Raw genomic sequence first — 23,497 nt, 5'->3', positions numbered from 1 at the left:
GCCCCGCTCCCACTCCGTGCCGCCCCGGCACGCCGCTGCGCCGCCCCGCCGCGCCCTCGGTGCGCCGCCCACCCCGACGACGAATCCACCCATCTCTCTCCCCTCGACGATGTTTGCTACATCGACATCTACATCGACCGCCCGGGCTACAACAGGGAGTACATCAGCGACGGTGGCTACATCATCCACATCATCAACGATCGACGATGGCGACAGGTACCCCTCTCCTCTCCCCTCGCCCCTCGATCTTCTAGGGTTCAGTAGATCTCCCTCCTGGTCGACCTAGGGTTAGGATTCGGTTGATCTAGGGTTAGGATTCGGTCGATCTAGGGTTAGGATTCGGTTGATCTACAAGCTCCTGGTGGTTCTTGTTCATGTTCATCAAGCTCCTAGTTCTTGTTCTTGTTGATGTCGATCTAGGGTTAGGATTCATTTTGTTGTCGATCTAGGGCTAGGATTCGTGCGTCGGCTCCTCCCTCCCTGCTCGAACCCTTCTGATCCAGAACATGCTCACCAGATTCACTCATGGTGCTTGGCTTGGGTCACAATTGGTTATGTTGCATGCGTGTCCTTGTGCACTTGTAGTGCTGGTGGTTTAAGGCACCGTTTATCAGATATATTGTTTATTTGTTTGGATCTTTCATGTCATAATCTTAAAAAATGCTTGTTTAATACTCGTGGAGCTCCTGGTGGTTTGTTTGATCCTCCTCATGGTTTAGGGTTCATGTTGATGGAGAGGAAGTGCATGATTTTAGGGGATGGGGATGGATGAGGAAGACCTCCCTCTGGTTCATGTAGCTTGTGTATGATTTAGTTACTTAGCTTGTATCAGTAGCACTTGGAGAAGGTGCCCCTCAGGGCCTCTCATGCTGCCCATTCCTATTGTTTTGAGGTTATGGGTGTGTTTGCTGTGCGTTTGGTTATATTGTGCTTGTGCGTTAGTCTGGTTCGTGGCGTATTTACCGCTCTTGTGAGCGAGGCGCTGTGTCACTGATGTTTCTGAACCTGATGTTCATGCCGTATCTCTCTGATGAGATGTATGGCCAAGTGAATGTTGTCATGATGTAAGCCGCATACAGTAAGTAGATGGTGCTGTGTTCAGTCACCAAGCTATAATGGAATTACATGATTCAGATGAGCATTTCTTTATCAGCATAGAGGTCGTCCCGTGTGGCCCTCTCGCCTTTTTTTTGTTGTTGTTGCAAAGACCGGGAACTTTATTGAGCAGTTAAGAATAATTTTTTCATCTGCTTTTGTACTTCTGCAAGTACTGTTGTTTCATGCTTTACTAATTCACTAGTTCATGTTGCTTGCTTGCTGTCAGACTGTCTAAGCATGTGTACATGACACCAATTCACTAGTTCCTGTTGCTTGCTTGCTAACATACATGTTGCTTGCAAGCATACATGCTTAATTAGGGTTTCCATCAGCAGTACTTGCTTGTATCAGTAGCACATGGAGAAGAAGCTACTTGCTTGCTTATTAATTAGGGTTTGTATCAATAGTATTTGCTTGCTTCTTTTCAATTTCCATCATTGCTTGCTTGTTTCTATCAGTAGCACTCTGCTTGCTTGCTTGTTTAGTGTACATATATTTCCACTGTACATGCATGCTTGTTTAGTGCACTTACATGTTTGCTTAATTAATAACAGTACATCAGTGTATGTGCATGTTGGTCCAAATGCTTTCCTTTATTGATACAAGTGCATCATTTTACTTTATCCCTGTTGTATCTGATTGTTGTTTATTCTATTTTGCAAGCACCACCTCAAGATCATCCATGGCAAGGATGACAAGGTCAAACGTGAGGCCAACCGTTGGTATGCAACTTGCTCCTTGTGGTTATACTGTCAGTTTCATAAAATCTGTGTCTTAATATGCTAAGTGAAATGTATTGCTGCAATCTGAATAAGCTGGCTTAATTGTGCCTGTGTGTTGTTAGTCTTCCTTACCTGAATAACTAGGATTAAATGATAATAAAATTTCATAAGATATGTTTGGCTGTCTGTCCATGCATTCCAAACATTCACCTAATAGTTACGTTTCCTTTATCATGCAAAGAAGAGCCTCTCACCGAGTACGAGAAGGTTAGGGCTAGAAATATCATGAGGAACAATCGGCTGTTCCAGTCCCTTGGCATCGGTGCAATAGCATTGATGCTTAGGAAAACAAATGATGTACGAGAAGGTAGAAGTGATGAGGTTCAAGAAGGTAGTGGAGTTATCAATGATGACCCAGAGTACAATCCTAAGGAGGATGAAGTTATTGATGGAGAGGAAGTGGATGATGTTGTAGTGAGCAAGACTGTTAAGGTGCAAACTCTGTCTTGCTTGGAGGGCTGGGGTTCTTTTATGCTATGTTATTCCTTGTGCTCACATATTTCTCTTGTGATCTAATGCTTTTTTCCGTGTTGTTTATACGAGGCACTGAAGGAATCTAGGACGAAGAGGCCTGGTGTTAAGAAGACAGTCAGCAAGAAGAAGAAGAACTCAGAAACATCTGCTGCAATACCTCCAGGAAGGGTGATGGCCCCAGCTCTAGGACAAAAAAAGGATCCTGGAACCTGATGAACCTGCCCTTGATAGAGTCACAAGGCAGAAAGCAAAGATGGCGACTACGACGGACCATCAGGAAAGTCTGTTGCGCATGGACTCTGAGACCTCGGTGCAAATGGGTGATGAGTTGCCGCCCATGGATGAAGGAACCACTCTCAGCATGGATGGAAGTGGCACTGTCTGCCTAGATGAAGGAGGAACCATCTACATTGATGAAGCAGGCACTGTCAACACAGACGTCAGCCCTGTTGCACCTTCTATTGACAGGAATGATGTCATCAATGAAGAAGAACAGCAACTTGTGCTTCAATCAGGCAAGTTGACCTTTGTAATGCTATCTTTTACTAGTGCATTTTCCAAATGGAATGATCATGTATGCTTTTGTCGATTCTTGCATTTGTCGATTTCTATTCTAATTTATGAGTCCAATTTCATTTTCAGATGCAATGACTACCAAGACTAGACCTAGAAAGGGCAAAGGGCTAGAGAGGATCACCAAGTCGCTTGGTAGCAAGGTGCCTATCCAAATTGCCGAAGGGCTGAAGCGTCCAGAGAAGCCTCTGCAGTCAGCAAAGCTTGCTTCTGAGTGTGGACTCGTTGCAAGAAACCATCTTCCGGTTCTTCCTCACTTCAAGCTATACAAAAAAAATGCTAGTCTATTGGAGAACTACATTGGGAAAGTTGTTGTAAGCTACTTGTTTCATAGTTAATGTGCTATCTATTTTCTGTTACACCTATGCATGATCACTAATATTGTTCCTACCTTGTTTGTTGTCTTGGTAGGCAAATTTTGAGATGAACACGGACTCGGAAACCATCAAGACCGCGTGCAAAGATATTCTGCAGAAAAATTCAAAGAACAGACGCCATCAGATCAAGAAGAAGTATTTTGATACCGTAGCCGCAAATAAAGTCAGCATCAAGTCTCCGGTACCTGATCTGGCGGATGGTGAATGGCAAGCTCTGGTGGAGATGTGGTCTACCCCAAGACACAAGGTTTGTCTCTGCTTTGTTTGATGCTTTATGTTCTACACATGATATGCTAGTGCTAGATCATGCTGACAGTATGCTTTTTTGTAGGAAACCTGTGTGTCGAACAAGATGAATCGAGAAAAAGTCGTGTACAATCAGAGAACTGGTTCCAGGCACTACACAGCACACATTTTTGCCACTGTGAGAACTTTTCTCTAGAGACCTTACCGTTTGATCCTCGTTGGATAACATTTCTGATTCTTGTTGAATAACATTTTGATTTTTGTTAAAAAACATTTCAGAAAGAAGAGCATAAGGGTGAGCAGCTGTCTGCGATTGACTTGTTTAAGGCCACCCACAACAGCAAGAAGCACGGGTTTTCGGAGCCAGTCAAGACTGCTATAGTAAGTCACTCCATGCTTTGTCCATGCCCTGTTTGATTCATGCCAGCTTTGATGCCAGCTTTGTCCATGCCAACTTTGATGCTTTGATGATTTGATGTTGTTTGATTCGGAGCCAGTTCACATGCTTTGATGTTGTTTGATAGTTCCATGCTTATAGTTCCATGCTAGGCTTAATGAAGATATTAGAACAGCTTTGATGCTATTTGTTACATTTTTTATGACATGATGAAATTTGATCTGAATGTTAGTCAGGAAGCCATCTTATATAGAACCACCATTCTAGGCTTAATGAAGCGATCATATTGTTCCAATTGCATGTCTTCAGGTCACTAGTCATCATCTTCTTATATAGATTTTGTTTGCTGGTTTGGTTACTTCAAATAATCCATTTGTGTGCTGGTTTGGTTTCTCCACTAATGCCTATCATTTTCCTCCATATGCTAGCTTGAGATGGAAGAAATGAAGGACGCGCCGGTACCAGAAGGTGAAGAGCCAAAGTCTACTGTTCAAATTGTTGAAGAAGTGCTGTTGAAATCTGTCAAGCAAAGCACATTCCTCATGAATGTTGGGCTCCAGTCATCTAGGAACAACTCCCGCAAAACAACTGCTGAAGTATTTGCTCATGTTCGTGACCTTGAGCAGAAGCTGCAGAGGTCCGAGCTTCAAGCTGACCTGGTGCAAGAAGAATTGGCGGTAATCAAGATGAAGGCGGAAGAATCTGAAGCTGCACGCGACAAGGAACTTGAGCTGCTGCGCAAGAAGTCTCAAGAACAGGAAGAGAAGTTAGCCCACTTGATGGCTCTCTTTGGAGCTAAGGCAGTTTGATGGCTGTGCTGCTTTGATGGTAGTTTGAGCATTTTGAACTTGAGCATTGCTGTCTAGTTTGATGGCTGTGAACCTAGTTTGAACCTGTGAAGTTTGTCTTTGAGCATTTTGTTGCATTGCTACCTGTGAAGTTATGTGATCTTGTGAAGTTATGTGATCTTGTGAACCTGTGAACTTATGGATCACTTGTGAAGTTGTGGAGTTATTGTTTATTTTCTGTGAAGTTATGTGGATCACTTGTGCACCTGGGCTTGTGGATCACTTGTGCACCTGGGCCTTTCTGTTTATTGTTTATTTTATGTGAAGTTATGCAAAATGAGAACTTGGGCTCTAAAAAGGCCAAGGCCCAAACAAGAATTAGACCAAAAAGGCTTGGGCCTAAAAAAGGAAATGAATGTAAGAAATTTTTTTATAAAAGGCTGCATAGCAGAAAATAAAAAGGCCAAGGCCCAAATTTGAAATTGACCAAAAAGGCTGTGGCCCAAAAAAATAGTGGACTATAACAAAAAATTCATCAGAAAAAGGCTCCATTCCTAGAAAATAAAAGGCCAAATTATTGGGCCAGGCCCATACACATAAGCAAAATAAAGAGAGAAAAAAATTTAAACGGGCCGAATTATTGGGCTTGGCCCATGTAGACGGCTGAAATGGACCGGGCTGATTCTATTTTACGACATTTTCATTTGGTCGTAATTGTGCCACGTCAGCTTGCCACGGTGGATCTGACGTGGTCTAGTCGGATTGCTAGTGACCAAAATAATTGGTCGTAAAATCTACGACCTTTTTTTGGTCATAAACATCTACGACCATTCCAGAAGAAAGGTCGCTATAGTCAGTTTACGACCCTCAGCTTTTTACCTTCTATTTTTGGTCACAAAAAGGTCACAAATTGAAAACAGTGACCTTTCAGTGACCAATAGTGGAGGTTACAAGATAGCATATTTCTTGTAGTGGTCAAATGGAGGACTTTTGGGCCTGGTCAGAAGAAAGGAGGGGGAATTTCTCAATGCAAACAACGTACATGATGATTCAGCGTACTAAACTGAGCTGGGAGGCATGGTTGTATGAACAGGGGGGCCTTCTAACACCCACGGGGTCAACCAAGGCTGGTCTGAGTTGTGGCAGATTAAGGTTCCATCTAATCTGAAGTTCTTTTTGTGGAGGCTAGCTAGACAATCCATACCTACAGCAGCATTCATGAATCATCGGAACATGTCCACTTCCAGCGTCTACTGTCTTTGCGGAGCAGTTGACACATGGTGCCATGCACTTCTTGATTGCCCGGTCTCTAGGAGCACCTGGGCACTGTCAAATGAAGCAATCCTTGACAAACTAAGAACTTGTGTAGATGATAATGCAAAGAGATTTCTCTTTGCAATGCATGAAGCCCTGAACCAGGATGATTTTCTTGTTTTTGTTGTCACATTATGGGCGCTCCGGGGTTCACGTAGGAAGGCCATGTATGAGGATATCTTTCAAACTCCCTTTGCCATGAATGGTTTCATACAAACATACATCGGAGAGCTCAAAGCCATACAAGTATCAGCTGCACCTGGTACTAGTGCACCACGAAGTCGCCCGAGCCACTGGATCACGCCACCATCTGGACTAGTAAAGATCAATGCCGACACTGCTGTTGGAAGAGGAGGTTCGCATGGCGCTGCTGGAGTAGTCTGTAGAGATCAAAATGGAGCTTTCCTTGGAGCTTCGGTTGTTGTTTTTCCCCACATATCAGACTCGGCCACTCGGGCACACTAGAGTCACTTGTCGTCAGGGAGGCACTAGCGTTAGTTGATGATCTCTACGAACGGAAGATTCATGTGGCCTCAGATTGCAAAGTGGTCGTTGATGACATCCAGCAGAAGAACAAGGGGACCTATGGGGCAATTGTGCATGAAATAATACAACACACGTCTACCATTGATACATGTAATATCTATTAAAACAAGAGTCAAACAAGCCATCACATTCATCCACACGGTTATAATTATCTCGACCGTAAAGATTTAGATATAAACGGTCAAGATTTAAAGATATAGCGTTACATACAAATATTGTGTACAAACATATTTGCACATCCAAAATCTGCCACGGTCCACTCAAAAAAAAACTGCCACGGTCATTGTATCTATGAAGGAAAAGTGCATGCGTGCATGAGAAGGACACATTCAAAGTCACGTATACTATATTAATTTAAGGTGCAGCTGCTACAACCTGTCACATGTATAATATTGTGAAAAGCAAAAGTAACTTTCTTGGACACAAGGACATAGGCGGCACTTTTCTTATCAGACCGAACAGTTTTTTTGAGTCCATTTCACACGTTGTACTTTCACCGTCCCAAAATAAGTGACTCAACTTTGTACTAACTTTAGTACAAAGTTGAGTCACTTATTTTGGGACGGAGGGAGTATGATCCATCGCTCTAGCCTCCAGTATCGTTCAAGAATAGTACTATTGTTGTTATGCCAAATTTTAGCGGATGGAAGTGTTGCCAGGTAATTGGGATGTGCAGGCATTCGCTCCATCTTCAGATACATGGACACTGGCCAAAACAGGTGACAAGATGGTTCTCAGGTATACCACGCTGTCCTCCCACCAAGAAGCCTATGTAGCCTCAAACTGGGCTTACTCCTCATTTTTGAGAATTATCCTTCATTTTATCAGCTTGATTTGTTCTTTTGTTGGTAAGAAATCCATGTATTTTAATGTGACTTAGATATGCTTCTAGCAGACATTAGTTGATTTTATTTTATTAGTTAATTTCACGCCTTCAGAATCTGAACTAAAACCATGACACCTATTATGGAAAAGAGGGATAGTTTGCAAACTACTGGAAACCATGTCATGTGGAGATTTATATTGTCATGGTTATATTTTGCCTCTGTTTTATGTGGTTCCTGTTTTCTGCTCACCATCTTGTTTACAGATTCTTCGTTAGTGCTCCTTTGTACTGCTATCTTGCACTTTGGTTGTCAGATTTAGGCTGTTTGTGATTTGGTAACAAAGTTCCATGGTGTTGCTTAATTTACCCCTCATTTTTTCTTTTGTTTTCCATACAGGTTAATTGGGGTATAGCTAGGCACATAACTATCGGAAGTAAAGTACTGTTTTAGTTGCTGCCATAGTGACGTCGCTGCGTAGGTGATGGTCACGGTACAAAAGACGGTAGGTTTGTGAACCATGTAACATCCTAACAGCTGAACTGGCTAATCCATGCATTTCAGAAAAAACCTTCATGAAGTTTTCCTTTTATAATTATTGTGTCGATGCTGTGTGCATCATTATATTTTGAGCTTCATTTAGAAGCATTGAAGTTTTGGAAGGCATATGTGTCCAATGTATTGAAAGGTTGGAGTCCAGTAACTTTGAAGAGCAGAGTTTTGCTATTTGCATGATCTTACTTATATTATGTAAACCTTGGACACGACCTTGGAGTTTCCTTAACTTAAGTATGCATAATTTGCTGAGTTCTACGACCTTACCCTTATTTCAATTTTAATTGGTGATGTCATTATTTGAAGCCAAGCTTCAGCTTACTTAAATGGTAGGGAGGTCGTAAACAGGTTCTACGCACGGTCTTTTACTGTACTAAACAGGTTCACTCTGACTAAACAGGTTCTACAAACTATCTTTTACTGCCCTTGACTGAAGAAGTAGGTGTTCCGATATATGCTGCACTTGAGGTGAGTTGTGTTCTCAGCTTTATATTGGAATTGACACTCTTCTTCGAAAACACAAAATCAAATTTATATACTAGTATGGCCGCATAACTGTTTTTGTTAGGCACGACAGTGCAGTAGTTGATGTATTTTGGTTTGATTATAAAAATCTAAAATATGGTTTACCTTGGCACCTGGATGGAATTACTGGTAATATCAGTTGATTACTTTGAACTGTGGGATGGTAATTTAAATTCAGGTTTGCTATTTCACATCTAGATGTGAAATAGTTAACTCACATCTAATTTTCTAACCACACAATTTAAACATCAAGATTCGTATTCTTTTGTCCTTTTTTCTTTTTGTTTCTTTAGCATTTTTTTTCTTTTGGTGTTGTTTCCACACGTGTTGCCCACGTGAGGAGACCCCGTAGTGGCATGTAGGTCGTTCTTTTTGATTTTTCACTGCCTCGTGGTCGTGGGTTGCCTCGGCGTGGGCTGCAGCCACGAGTAGTTTTTTATTTTCTTTTTTGTTTCTTTTTCTCTTTCCCTTTTTCTATTTTAATTTTTTATTTATTTTGTTTCAAATTTGTAAACATTTAAATTCTGCAATTTTGTTATTTTCTTTTTTCACTTCAATCTTTTTCTTTTCTATTTTTTTAAATTCATGAATTTTTTTCATTGATGTTAGTTGACTGTCCACCACCAAACAGGGGTGTTGTTAATTTTCTTGTCTCAGTTGCAAGACCACACTCGACTCGCTACTGTGGTCCGAGCTTTTTTTTCTCCCTGTTGCAATATCACCCTTGACTTGCAACTATAGCCCTTGACATTTTTTTGTCTCAATTGCAAGTTCACTCTCAATTCGCAACTGGAGCGCGGCCAATTTTTGTTCTAGTTGCTAGTCCATCATCGACTCGCAACTAGGGCCCGGTCTTTATTTAGTTGATAGTCCAACCTCGATTCACTAGGGTTAACCTTTTTTGTCCTAGTTGCAAGTCTATCATCGACCCGCAACTGGTCCCAACCTTTTTTGTACCAGTTGCAAGTCCACCCTTGAATCGCAACTGGGGCCTGACCTTTTTTGTGTCTGTTGCAACTCCACTTTCTGACTCGCAACGGGGTCCAACACTTATTTTGTCCTAGTTGCAGGTTCACCCTTGACTCGCAACCGGGCTCTGACCTTTTTTTGTCCCAGTTGCAAGTCTACCCTCAACTTGTAACTAGGCTCATAATTTGTTGTTGTCCCAGTTGCAAATCCGCCCTTATCTCGCAATTGGGAATTCTTTTGTTTTCCATCTCAGTTGCAAGTTCACCCTCAACTTGCAACTCGTATCATTGTTTTATATACTTCTCTTAGTTGCAAGTCCACCCTCGACTCGCAACTAGGACGCGACATTATTTTTGTTCCAGTTACATGTCCACCCTTGACTTGCAACTGGGCTCTAACTTTTGTTTTGTCCCAGTTGCAAGTCCACCGTCAACTCGCAACTGGGTTCTGACCTTTTTTTGGTCCCAGTTGCAAGTCCACTGTCAACTCACAACTAGGCCCATAGTTTGTTGTTGTCCCAGTTATAATTCCACCCTCGACTCGTAATTTGGCACGTAATTTGTTTTATCCCAATTGTAATTAGGCACGTAATTTGTGTTCAAAAAATATTCGACAATTCAAAATTGTTCATAATTTGCAAAAAGGGTTTCAATTAATTTAAAAATGTCTTCTAATCTCCACCCTGTACTGTGTTCTTACACATTTCCCGTTTCATTAAATTGGCAGCATGTAATGGTTGGAGTGGTAGAAGACATTGTTCCCAAGACTGAGGTCTCCAGTTCGATTCATGTGTCGGTTAGTGCGTCAATTGTAGTTTTTTTGGGAGCGCTCCAATCGGCCAGATTCCTGTGTTAGGTAGCGTGTCACTTGTAATTCTTTTTAGCGTTCCAATCGGCCAGCCCGATGAAAGAAAGAAAAAACAAATAAGAGAACAAAGCGGTGGGCTGGACCAGAACTTAGATGTGAGATAATATCTCACATCTAGATGTAATATAGATAGACCCATTTAAATTACTATCAACATTCATTGTTTTACAGGATGTGGTCTCTTTTGAATTTATTAAGGAGACAGTACATTTAGGGGTACAAAGTTCCAAACTCAGGAGGTTCTAGGATCCATAAACCGATGACCCAAACAACAGACAACAGAAAGAAACTCAGGAGATTCTAATATCCATAAACTGATCCAAACGCAAATAAACCGAACCCACACACACAACAACCAAGTTTTTATTCCCCTTCTCGGTTTATTTGTGCCCTCTGCATGCAGCAGCAGAAATCATGGAGTTCGTGGCTCGCCGTCGAGCTAGTCATGGCAGATCTTGAAGGACTGGAGCACTTCCTCCCTGCTGGCGTCGGCCGCGTCATATGCCTCCATGAATTCGCTGAAAGCAAATTCCCTGTACTTGGCTGGATTCATCGCCTCGTGCACCATCTCTGACGCCGGTCTGATGCGGCACCCGTCTGTGGGGTGCACGTGCGTGGCCACCGACATCCTCGCCACAGCGGAGTTGGTGACGGCGCGGTGCTCCGCGCTGGCCAGCACCCCATTGGTGACGATCTCCATCTGGTGGCCGAAGTTGACGACGAATGCGCCGGGGATGGGGTGGACGAGGAGCCACCTGTCACCGTGCCTTGCCTGGAGCCCAGCGACATCAGCCTGGGAAAGCACGGTGAGGAGGTGACGGTCGCAGTGCGCGAGCAGGCCCATCGTGACGGTTGGGTCAGGGCACGGCGGGTAGTAGTTGACGCTCATGTGCGTGTCGCCGCCGCTGAGGTCGCCGGCGAAGAAGCCGCCGTCGAGGCCCAGCCCCTCAGCGATCAGACAGAGGATGGTCTGGGCCAGCTCGTGCACTGCCGCCGAGTACTCGATGAGGCTTGGCGTGAAGTTCGCCGGCTTGGACGGCCAGTGGCGCGCGTTCTCGTTGGAGGCCGGGTAGCAGCGGAACTTGATGTAGTCGCGCCAGTAGAGGGTCTCGCCGCGGTCGTAGGAGGTGCTGGTGGCGAGCCGGAAGCGCTTGCTCATGTCGTAGGAGCAGTAGGGGAGCTTGTCCTCCGCCGGCATCGCGAAGAACTCCGCCGCCGCCTCCCGGAACCCCCGCACCACACCCTCCCCCACGCCGTGGTTCACCACCTGGAAGAAGCCATACTCCTTGCCGGCCCGGATGATCTCGGCGGCAACCTGGTGACGGTGATCGTCGGAAACGGGGAGGCGGCCGCCGTGTAGATCGATGACCGGGAAGGCAACGTCTGGGCTGTGGTCGTCGGAGAGCAGGGCGGGGCGCTTGTCGGGTGGGAAGACGTACCTGTCCGGCACGGAGCGGTGCACCGGGGCATTGGACAGCAGCTCCATGGCTGATCGATCAAAGGAACGCCAGTAGCCTCACTGAGTGGAGAGACCAGCTAATTAAGAGCATAATTAAGATGCGTTCTGATTAGCAAAGGACACGTGAGTATATGTCGCAAGTGTAGTTAATTAACAAGATGCTCTGTGCCTGCGAGTGGTGGGGATCACTGTCGGTTGTTGGATCATAGCTAGCGTGATGTGCACCTACTACCTCGACATCCGTGCACTCGTCCACAAGTTGATAAAAATTCTGAAAAAAATTCTGTAAAATTTAACCCAGAACTTTAAACATTCCTGTAAAGAGAAAAACGGCAAAGCGCTGGACGGATAGTGGCTAACCTACATTAGAGCATCTCCAACAGTGGCGCAAAGCGCCGCGCGTAAAAAACCTGTTTGCCGCGCGCGCTTCGACATGTTTAGCGCGGCCGCCAGCGCTGGCTCCAGCAGCCGCGCTATAATGCAGCGCGCGCGCCGCTCCAGCAGCGCACAAAAATACAGCGCGCGCGAGTCGCCGGGCATTAACATATGTGATATTTTGGACATAAAATGAGTTTGAAACATTCATCAAAATGCATTGAACATGTAAAATTTGACACAAACAAGTTGATGATGAATAAAAATTCATGCCCACAAGCTCAAAATCATGCTCACAAGTTCATCCAACCAAGTTCAAATGCAAACTAAAGTTCAAGACATGACACATCAATCTTCATCTTCCTCGTCTTCGTCCTCATCTTCCGAAGACGACTCTTTCGCCTCCGAAGATGAATCTTCCTCCATCTCCTCATCACGCACCGCATCACGGGAAGCTCCGACGGTGTTGGCAAGATCTTCAACGGCATCTCCATGGGAATGTGTGTGAGAAGGCACATCGAAAGACATTCCACCCATGGCGGCCAGAGGTGCACCCATGCCTCCCATGAGAGAAGCAAAACTCATGCCTCCCATGGCGGCCATAGCGTCGGAGGGTGCTCCAAAGCCACCCATGCCTCCCATGGCTGCCGGAGGTGCACCTTGAGGGCATTTCGTCGAACACGTCGTGCGCGTCGGCGGCCGGCTCAACGAGTGAGCTCGCCGACGCTTCGGTAGCCGCCGCGGCCGTCTATCACACCATGTGGAGCCATCGATGCCCCGTCGGTGAGCGAGCGCCGCCGTGATCTTGTCTAGTCGAGTGGCCACGCTCCGTCTTGGTCGCCCCGGCCATACTTGTGCCTAGCACTCATCCACAAGTTCTCTCTCTCTCTCTCTCTCTCTCTCTCTCTCTCTCTCTCATCAACACAACGCCTTTCCTCCATCTGACCTTCTGTAAGGAAATCTGCATGTTACCACTCGATCGAAATGATGTTTTTTCTTGTCAACCTTGTGATGCAGATGCGAGCAAAGTCGCTGAGACAACAACAAAACTCCGGACAATGGGCCGACCGACAGGTGTATGTTTCTGAAGATTCACACGAGCCAATGCAAGCAGAGGTTAGTGGAAAAATAATATATTCATGAATGCATCAACAATTTTTTTGCAATGCTTCCTACCTTGCTTTGGTAAATAGGCTTTCACATTGCCACATGTCTCTTGTTATTAGAGTTGCAAAGTGGTTGAATTATTCAGTATAGTAGCTTAAACTTCAGAGATAATGAGGGCCATTTGATAGTGTTTACGACCACAGATCAATTACCTTGAATGGTATGCTAAGTTTTGTGGGCAATTCATTTGAGTGCAGTACCTTTTTAATGAGTTTCCAGGCTGCCGAATTTGACAAGTATTTTTTTTTTTGGTTCGTGAATGATAGTGTTTCCAATGGAAACAAACGCGGTGTTTTGTTACTTTTTGTATAGTAGAGCAAACACCCTGTTACTCATCTGAATTGTCTGAACAAATTAGGGGTTCATAGTAAAATCCTATCCTGTATATACCACTTCTTTTGTCTTTGACACCCTCTAATATTAGGGTACAAAATAAATCGTCATAATGAATTCTGGTTGTGAGCATCCAATTCCTACCGAACATTTTGTATTCAGGCAATTCGTGCTTGTCATGAAGAAGTCTGAAAAACATGTGCACTCGTAGCTAGAGATAGACTAGGAGCTTGTTGCATGCCTTTAGTTTTTACTTGATCACAATGCTCTAGTATTTGGCATGTAGAATTTTGTTCAGGAAACTCTGGGCGTTGACATGTTTGGTACCAAATGCATTTTCACTCATGTAATAATCCATCCATTGCAAGAAATTAATGCTTTTCACTCATGTAGTTCTGCCGTCGATGCATTTGTTCCCGACGCGTTATGCTGACGAAATTTCTGGCAAATATTTCCACGACTTGAAAAATGATGTCGCGGTAAGAAGGCTCTCATAGTCATCCCAGCCACCATCACTAACATCATCAGCAGCACATTTACTCTATGAGTGAGTTAAGCAAAAAAGCAATGCCTTAACTAAGTTCTGCTGCGCAGTACAAATTCTAATCTAGAAATAATTCCATAGGTAAGATCCGCGAGAAAGCACAAAATGGAAGACATGGTCGTGGAGTCATTGTAGCGCCGCTGTGCATGTTACGATTATTTCCAACGTGTTATGCTGCCGAAATTTCTGGCTAGAATTCCCTCGACTTGTCGAAATTTTGGCCTTGTTTGTAATGAAACGGAAACTTTAGGGGTTGGATGCAAAATATTAGGGACTTGGTTGCAATATACTGCTATTTTCTGAGGACTGAAAAGGAACTTTTCTTGGAGGACAACGTCTGGGCTGTGGTCGTCGGAGAGCCGGACGGGGCGCTTGTCTCTCCTTGACTCCTACAGGTCATTCTTGTTTTAATTTTTTTTCCTGTTGGTTGGGTGTGTCCTAAACTCCTGTTCGTTTATATCCCCTTGATGTGGCATTATGAATCAACGAAAATGCCCTTTAACGGAAAAGAAAAGGTACTACACCCACATCTCTCTAGATGCAGCTAGGTTATTTCCAACAAAATCAATAATCTTAGTAATGTAAACTTAAAATAAGAAGAAAATTTTGCATCGACCTCCATGCAAGATCAAAGGCATATAGCGTCGATTGAGACATACCCAAGTCTCAGTCGACTGAGACAGACGTAGCAAAACTGTTAAAATAATTACTCTGCCAAGAGGCAAACAACAACGTACGGAAGATAAGATGTACGTGAGGTCAATAGCTAGCTGTCCCCTTCTAAGTATGCATATGCTGTTGGTGTCAGGGTTGACAAAGTTGCGCGCCAAGTGTGTGTGTGTGTGTTGCAAAGTCAGAGGATCGACTGCGTGCAACGTACACGTCCCTTGGGTTGGAGGAAGACCAGAATGCAATGTGTGTGTGTGTGTACGTATGCCACCATGGTCGTTGCCGCGGCCGTTGGATCGCGGCAAAAGTTGCGCGCAACAAACTGAAACCGTGTGCACGGCTGCACGTACGCGCGCGATGGGTGCTTCGTCGAGTTGCTTTGTACTAGTACGACGTCCTATGGCCGACCTGGTGGTCTGAAGATTCTTTTACCCCTACAACAGATACGTCAATCACTTCGTTCGTGTCAGTTCACTGCAGTTAAATCAATTAAGCTGCAGCTAAGCTAGCAACACAGAGCAGCACATGCAATTGCCAGAAACAGAGAGAGAGAGAGAGAGCACATGCATGGGATCTTGCAGTTCCTGACGAGTTGCTGTTAGTAGTACAGTGCTAATTAAGAGGAGATCTGAAATGAAACAGCAGGAAAACAGAAGCTTGCAATGTCGCAGGAGCTGCAGGTCGGGTAGTCGCCAGCAGAGGCAGCCAGATGGATTCTCGGTCTGGCCACGTACGGCCGCGGCAGTGCATATTCTGATCTGGTCCTTGGTCTGTTCCAGGGGCCGAGGGCGCGGGGATGCGCGCGGCGGCGAGGTTTGATCGCCCTCTCGACTGCGTTGCACTGCACGGCCATTGTTTAGTCCCAGTTGCTGCTGCCATGATTCCGTCAGATGCAATAATACATTCTTCCGTCTGTCTGTAATTTCTTACCATCAGCTGATAAAGAGAGAAGATGCAACTTGATCCCAATGTCAACTCCCTTCCTTCCTTGTATAAATACCCGATCGATCCGGGATCCAAAGCACCAAGCGACAGCCATTAGCAACTCCTGGTCACCACTGCAAGTCATTAAGCTTAGCTCCAAGGGGCAAAGCAAAGAAGAAGGCTAGCTAGCTCGATCAAGCTAGACATGGAGGTGGAGGCCGGCTCTCATGCCGACACGGCGAGCAAGTTCACGCTGCCGGTGGACTCGGAGCACAAGGCCAAGTCCTTCAGGCTCTTCTCCTTCGCCAATCCGCACATGCGTACCTTCCACCTCTCCTGGATCTCCTTCTTCACCTGCTTCATCTCCACCTTCGCGCGGCGCCTCTCGTCCCCATCATCCGCGACAACCTCAACCTTGCCAAGGCCGACATCGGCAATGCTGGCGTGGCATCCGTGTCCGGCTCCATCTTCTCGAGGCTCGCCATGGGAGCCGTGTGTGACCTGCTTGGGCCACGGTATGGATGTGCCTTCCTGGTCATGCTCTCGGCTCCCACAGTCTTCTGCATGGCCGTCATCGACGATGCGTCGGGGTACATCGCTGTCCGCTTCCTCATCGGCTTCTCCCTCGCCACCTTCGTGTCGTGCCAGTACTGGATGAGCACCATGTTCAACAGTAAAATCATAGGCACGGTGAATGGCCTCGCGGCGGGGTGGGGAAACATGGGTGGCGGCGCTACGCAGCTCATCATGCCCCTTGTCTTCCATGCCATCCAAAAGTGTGGTGCAACACCCTTTGTGGCATGGCGTATCGCCTACTTTGTGCCAGGAATGATGCACATCGTGATGGGCCTACTTGTGCTCACCATGGGGCAAGATCTTCCAGATGGCAACCTTGCGAGCCTCCAAAAGAAGGGAGACATGGCCAAGGACAAGTTCTCCAAGGTCCTTTGGGGTGCCGTCACTAACTACCGCACGTGGATTTTCGTCCTCCTCTACGGCTACTGCATGGGCGTCGAGCTCACCACCGACAATGTCATCGCCGAGTACTACTACGACCACTTCCACCTTGACCTGCGTGCTGCTGGCACCATTGCCGCTTGCTTCGGCATGGCCAACATCGTTGCACGTCCTATGGGTGGCTACCTCTCCGACCTTGGTGCCCGGTACTTCGGAATGCATGCTCGCCTCTGGAACATCTGGATCCTCCAGACCACTGGGGGAGCTTTCTGTATCTGGCTCGGTCGTGCATCTGCTCTTCCCGCCTCGGTGACTGCCATGGTCCTCTTCTCCATCTGTGCCCAGGCCGCATGTGGTGCTGTCTTTCGTGTGGCACCATTTGTTTCTAGGCGTTCCCTTGGCATCATCTCTGCGCTGACCGGCGCTGGTGGCAACGTGGGTGCGGGACTCACACAACTTCTCTTCTTCACTTCGTCGCAATACTCCACTGGCAGGGGTCTTGAGTACATGGGCATCATGATCATGGCATGCACTCTCCCCGTCGCTCTCGTGCACTTCCCTCAGTGGGGCTCCATGTTCTTCCCAGCCAGCGCCGACGCCACCGAAGAGGAGTACTACGCCTCCGAGTGGTCAGAGGAGGAGAAGAGCAAGGGTCTTCATATCGCAGGACAAAAGTTTGCTGAGAACTCCCGCTCGGAACGCGGCAGGCGCAACGTCATCCTTGCCACATCCGCTACGCCGCCCAACAACACGCCCCAACATGTATAAGATCCAAATTTTCTTTTACCTAAGATATGTACAGCTCGCGGAGTATATATACACATCGTATATATCTGCGCCTGCAACCCCATGTAGTTCCGCCAGTATATGTTAGGAAACGTTTCTTCATCGGTACGCAAGAATTGTGTATGCACGCAAATGATGGTTTGCACTATCAAAGTGGCCTGAAATTACATGAACAATTCTGAAATGTTGTGCACTTTCGTTCTGACTCGGAGCAAATTCAAATATGTGCAGTTCCACGAGGCTGTCCAGGAGGTTTGCACTTACTCATAGAGCCGAATTTTTGTTCAATAGGAAGCTTCTTTCTCCAGAGATAATTAAAAGAAACCACAACTTCAGCTCAACTTATAACATTTAACTACAACCTTTGGGTTTAGTTTCACATAATTACTACTTCTAGCCTAACTATCAACACCAAGCCTAAATCTTGTCTTTGACCCTTCTAACAGCAAATCTGACTGATCAAGCCCACATGCTAGGCCCTATGTGGCAAAAGACACTACGCGTCCAGCTCCTACGTGGGAGGGACCGGGGAGAATCGGTCATATGGCAAGTGCTTCTCTAAGCACGAGGACGGGTGTGCTCTTTATCTAGGTTTTTTTGTTAGCGCTTTGATTCGCTCTGTGCCTTGTATTTAAGTTGGTATATTCAGTCGTATTTGCAACCAGTCAATCACTATGGTCCACACATGCTGCTCAGTTTTATTGAGGGGCTAAAGCACTTTATTCTTCAACAACGTTTACAGCAATACATGTAATATCTGGGGTACTCAATATATAACCACAAATACCGTCCATGATTAAGAGAAACCACAGCCTTTGCTAAATTATGCGCTTCAAAATTGGACTCCCTTTTCTCGTACTTGACCAAAACACCACCTAGTTCATCCGTTGCCTGGACCTCCCCGATAATCATGCTATTAGGTCCCAAATAAATTGACTTCAGATGCTTCACTGTATTCAAAAAGTCCCTTGCCAGACGACACACGCGAACGTTGAGATCAGCCGCAAGAGAGAGGCCCTCCCTTAATTAGTGCTACTGCCTCAAGAGTCTCAGGATCATTCATATGAAGAAACACCACCGATAAAACCCCAAATATAAACCATTTGCATCTCTTCATACAACAACACAAGAGCCCTTATCTCGGTGTCTTGAAAGAGCAGGATCAACGTTTATTTTGACATGGCCCATCTCCGGCGCTAACCATTGACTCATTACATGAGACATAACCGGGGCAATCTTTTGAGCTTTCTCCGGGATCAAATCCAAGTCAGCAAGATATGTTGTGATAAACATTAACATTGAAAGAGGCGATTGGTATTCTTATTCACCGATCACCTTCCTACTGACCCGCCATATCGCCCACAACGTGACTAGGTCTTAACATAATCAGCTTGTCCCACATACTCCTGGAGGTAAATCAGCCACAACCTTGCATCCAGATTCTTGCTCTCTATTACGTGTTCCGCTAACTCCTCATCTAAAAGAGATCGCACACACTTCGACATATGGCACTCAATCAAAGCATGTCTCCAGGTGTCCTCTACACAATTGCAAATTGTGCGCAGATCGGACCCCAACATATTTCTGTGCATCCTCACCGATTCAGTGGGAATGGAATTCCAAGCCAATGTCCAAGAAAAATGCTTAAGCTACAAATTACCTGATACTTCCAGAGCATCGGCCATTGCTTCCTACTTGCAACAGTATCTGACATAGCCGCCTGGCCTTCCAGCTAGTCCAGAGGCCTAGTTTTGGTGTCCAGCAAGAGGCGGTAGGCCGAACGAACCGAAAACACGCCATAACACTCATATTGCTATGCCCAGTAGTCGTCAATATTTCTGGTGGTTAAAGGGATGTTCAGAATCATCCCCTTAACCAAAATAGAGCAATTTACGATGGCAGAATATCTTCCATCATCCATGACAAATGCGACGAGTCATTTTGCCAGCTTTACGACATGCACTGTTTTTCTCTACGAGGTTGTTTTGGGGAGGAATATAGTACGTAGATAACAGGGTATCATAATCATGGAGGATCATGTCCATTATTGATCTGGACTTGATCGTAGGCAGGCAACTGTTCTCTCCCCAAACCTTGCAAAGTTTTCAAGAGCATGACTAACCGTATTTTTCACTTTATCAACCTCACAAGATTTACCGTATGCTTATGTGATGCTGCCACATGAGTGCTCTTATCTCAGTACATCTGGAACCATGTTGTGCAAGCACATTTTAAATCTTATTATGTGTACAGAAAACTAAATTACTCAGATATGATTGGCAGCGCGACCATCTAAACTACACTCGCTTAACTTTGTTGTATATATGTACATCTAGGAGTAGTTTTTCCTGCTTCTTGCCGTCTAACCCTCACTTATTTTTCTTGTACTCCCTTCGATTTATTTACTCTGTAAATTTTGACTAAAAATTATAGGAAAATATTATTAACATCTACAATGGCAAATATATACCATTAGCTAGATTCATAAAAAAAATTGAATTTATTTTTACAAGATATATATTTGTAATTGTAAATGTCCATATTGTTTTTATAAACTTATGTTAAAGATAATATGCAGAGTAAATAAAAACAGAGGAAGTATATGTGTACATCTAGGAGTAATACTATACAAGATATTGGATAATGTGTTTGCGAATAAATGCATCCCTTTCTCCCTGGAAAAGCCAAACCACCCTTTCCACAAGCCCTAATGCCAGTCAACTTTTCTATTTATCTATGGTCGCACTGCGTGCAAATATGCAAACCCACCTTACATAGACAGCGTTAAGTTAGGGTCACCAACCTGGTTACTAAACTTGTTTAATACACATTGGCCGATTATTTAGTCCTCTACACTAGCTCATCTGTTTTATGTTGGGTTCTTATTTCGTGTGTGTGGCTTGCACTTTTAAGCTTTGTGCAGATTAGAGATTAGTATCATAGTTGGATCACGGTGATGCAACCTGCACAAGGACAACAACCGTACCCTTTGCATGCATGTGTAGGTGGCTAGCTGTCTAATGTCTTTTTTTGCAGCAACATCTTCTCAGAGTCAACTGTTTGGACGGTCTTGTACTTAGCAACACCAACCACTTCCTTTTGATGGGCCAAATATAGTAGCAACCAGCTGTGTAGAGAGTCAATTTGGTTCGTATAATTAATCATTTAGTGCACTTAACAACGAACGATTTCAATCATACATACATATAGGTTATCATATAAACTATATGAACAGTACGGCAACCCCGATAAGTTCAAAGGGACAGACATGCTACGTCTCTCAGACCATGTATATGACATTAATCTGAATATCTTGGTTAGACTTAGGCCACTAGTGCTAACGAAGCATTAAACAGAGGCTGCACTGGGTAAACAAAATCAAGCATCAAACACTACACTAATGCTATACATTAATCTTGATGAGCAGATCGATTGTGGAAAAGGCAACGTTCAGAATCGAAAAAGAAAATTGAAGTTTAAAACTTGAAATGAAGAAGCTATGTTTGAAAAAGCTTATGGAAGCTCTACTAGCTAGTGATATGTAACGATAAGAAGTTGCACCATACCAGATAAGTCAAGAATATTACTAGCCCGAGAACCATACTCCTGGCGTTGCTCCCCGGGCGACGCCAGGGGCAAACCCTAGCACCACGGCCAGCCACCCAGCCAAGACTCTTCCTTCCACCGCCGTTGTTGGCCTGCGCTATAGTTGTGCGGACCCACTTGCAAACAATGGTGGTGGTTGGTGGGTCTCTTTGCTGGGTTGTGGATGCATCGTGTGTGGAAACGATGGCCGGGAGTGTGGAATCTGAGGCAGCGTGGGGTGGTCTTCTCCTCTCGCCGGCGGATATCGGTGAAGGGGTGGCATCTTGGTTCAACAATGGTCCATGGCTTGGCGCCGGTACACTGTTGGGCCTGAACCGGGCCCATGCCGGCCTGCTATCTGCACGACCAATGGCTGTGCGGACTGTCCATGATCCTAAGAATAGTGGCGGTGCCCTATCGCGACAGTTGTGCTGGCTAGGAGTATGGATGTGGCCATCGATATTGACGACCACAAGTTTAGCATTAGACGGGTGGATATGGTTACTCCATTGCTCATGTTATTTCCAACACAATCAATGATCAATTAATTACCGTGCCAAAAATCCAAGAGGCATGCAACAAGGGAAATTGAAAGATGTACGTGAGGTCACCACCTGTCCCCTTCTAAGTATGTATATGTTGTCAGTGTCAAGGTTGACATAGTTGCGAGCCAAGTGTGTGTGTCGCAAAGTCAGAGCATCGACTGCGTGCAATGTACACGCCCTTTGTTTTTAAGGAAGACCGGAATGCAATGTGTGTGTACGCATGCCACCATGGTCGTAGGCTCGTAGCCGTGTCCGTTGGATCGCAGCAAAAGTTGCACGAAACAAACTGAAACCGTGTGCATGTACGTACACGAAACTATGGCCGACCTGTGCCCCGGAAAGTCTACTACGGCTGACATAATCATTTCGTTTGCATTGGCAGGTAGTAGTACTACTACTAATACACACCAGTTAAATTAATTAGGCTGCAGCTAAGCTAGCAACACGGAGCACATGAGATTGCCAGAAACAAAGAGAGAAAGAGCACATGCACAGAATCTTGCAGTTGCTGTTGCAGACGAGTGGTAATTAAGAGGAGATCTGAACTGAGACTGCAAGAAAACACAAAATTTACAACAAGTTTTGTCCAGCTGCAGGTCGGGTAGTCGCCAGCAGGCAGGCAGATCGAGACCTGGACATTCCAGGGGGCGAGGGCGCTGAGATGCGCAAGGCGACGAGGCTAATCGCGATAATTAATCCCTCTCTTGACTGCGTTGCACGCCCGTTGTTTAATCCCAGTTGCTGCTGCCATGATTCCGTCAGATTGCAATAATACATTCTTCCGTCTGTCAGCTGATCAAGAGAGAAGATGCAACTTGATCCCAATGCCAACTCCCTTCCTTCCTTGTATAAATAAAATAAAGTAATTACATGGCGTTATTCAATGACACGCAGATCATACAATAAATTAAAACAACTTCTATGGCTCCTGCCGGTTGTCATACTCATCAACATGCAAGTCGTGATTCCTATTACAAGAACATGATCAATCTCATACATCACATATATATCATTCATCACATTCTTTTGGCCATATCACATCACACGGCATATGCTGCAATAACAAGTTAGACGTCCTCTAATTGTTGTTGCAAGTTTTTACGTGGCTGCTATAGGTTTCTAGCAAGAACGTTTCTTACCTACAACAAAACCACAATGTGATATATCAATTGCTATTTACCCTTCATAAGGACCTTTTTCATCGAATCCGATCCGACTAAAGTGGGAGAGACAGACACCCGCTAGCTACCTTATGCAACTAGTGCATGTCAGTCGGTGGAACTTGTCTCACGTAAGCGTACGTGTAAGGTCGGTCCGGACCGCTTCATCCCACGATGCCGCCAAATCAAGATAAGACTAGTAGTGGCAAGTAAATTGACAAAATCGACGCCCACAACAACTTGAGTTCTACTCGTGTATAGAAACTACGCATAGACCTAGCTCATGATGCCACTGTTGGGGATCGTAGCAGAAATTAAAAAAATTCTACGCATCACCAAGATCAATCTATGGAAAAACTAGAAACGAGAGAGAGGGGAGTGCATCTTCATACCCTTGAAGATCGCGACACGAAAGCGTTACAAGAACACGGATGAAGGAGTCGTACTCGTAGCGATTCAGATCGCGGTGGATTTCGATCTAAGCGCCGAACAATGGCACCTCCGTGTTCAACACACGTGCAGCCCGGTGATGTCTTCCGCGCCTTGATCCAGCAAGGAGGAGGGAGAGGTTGAGGAAAATAGCTCCAGCAGCAGCACGACGGCGTGGTGGTGGTGGAGCAGCGGTTTTCCGGCAGGGCTTCGCCAAGCTCAAATGGAG

At 45.3% G+C, this 23,497-nt stretch overlaps 1 protein-coding gene and 1 pseudogene across 1 annotated transcript; one reads left to right on the top strand and one right to left on the bottom strand.

Annotated features, from left to right (window-relative positions):
• Window positions 1-10,473: 10,473 nt before the first annotated feature.
• LOC123133271 (2'-deoxymugineic-acid 2'-dioxygenase-like) lies at window positions 10,474-11,870 on the bottom strand. Its single transcript, XM_044552780.1, has one exon. The coding sequence runs from the start codon at window positions 11,819-11,821 to the stop codon at window positions 10,775-10,777; it is 1,047 nt and encodes a 348-aa protein (XP_044408715.1). The 5' UTR covers window positions 11,822-11,870; the 3' UTR covers window positions 10,474-10,774.
• A 4,141-nt stretch (window positions 11,871-16,011) lies between these two features.
• Window positions 16,012-17,531, top strand: LOC123133270 (high-affinity nitrate transporter 2.1-like; annotated as a pseudogene).
• The last annotated feature ends 5,966 nt before the right edge of the window (window positions 17,532-23,497 follow it).

This window comes from Triticum aestivum, chromosome 6B (genome assembly GCF_018294505.1).
Source record: "Triticum aestivum cultivar Chinese Spring chromosome 6B, IWGSC CS RefSeq v2.1, whole genome shotgun sequence".
NCBI classification, from domain to species: Eukaryota; Viridiplantae; Streptophyta; class Magnoliopsida; order Poales; family Poaceae; genus Triticum; species Triticum aestivum.
This window is presented reverse-complemented; position numbering and strand designations above follow the sequence as displayed.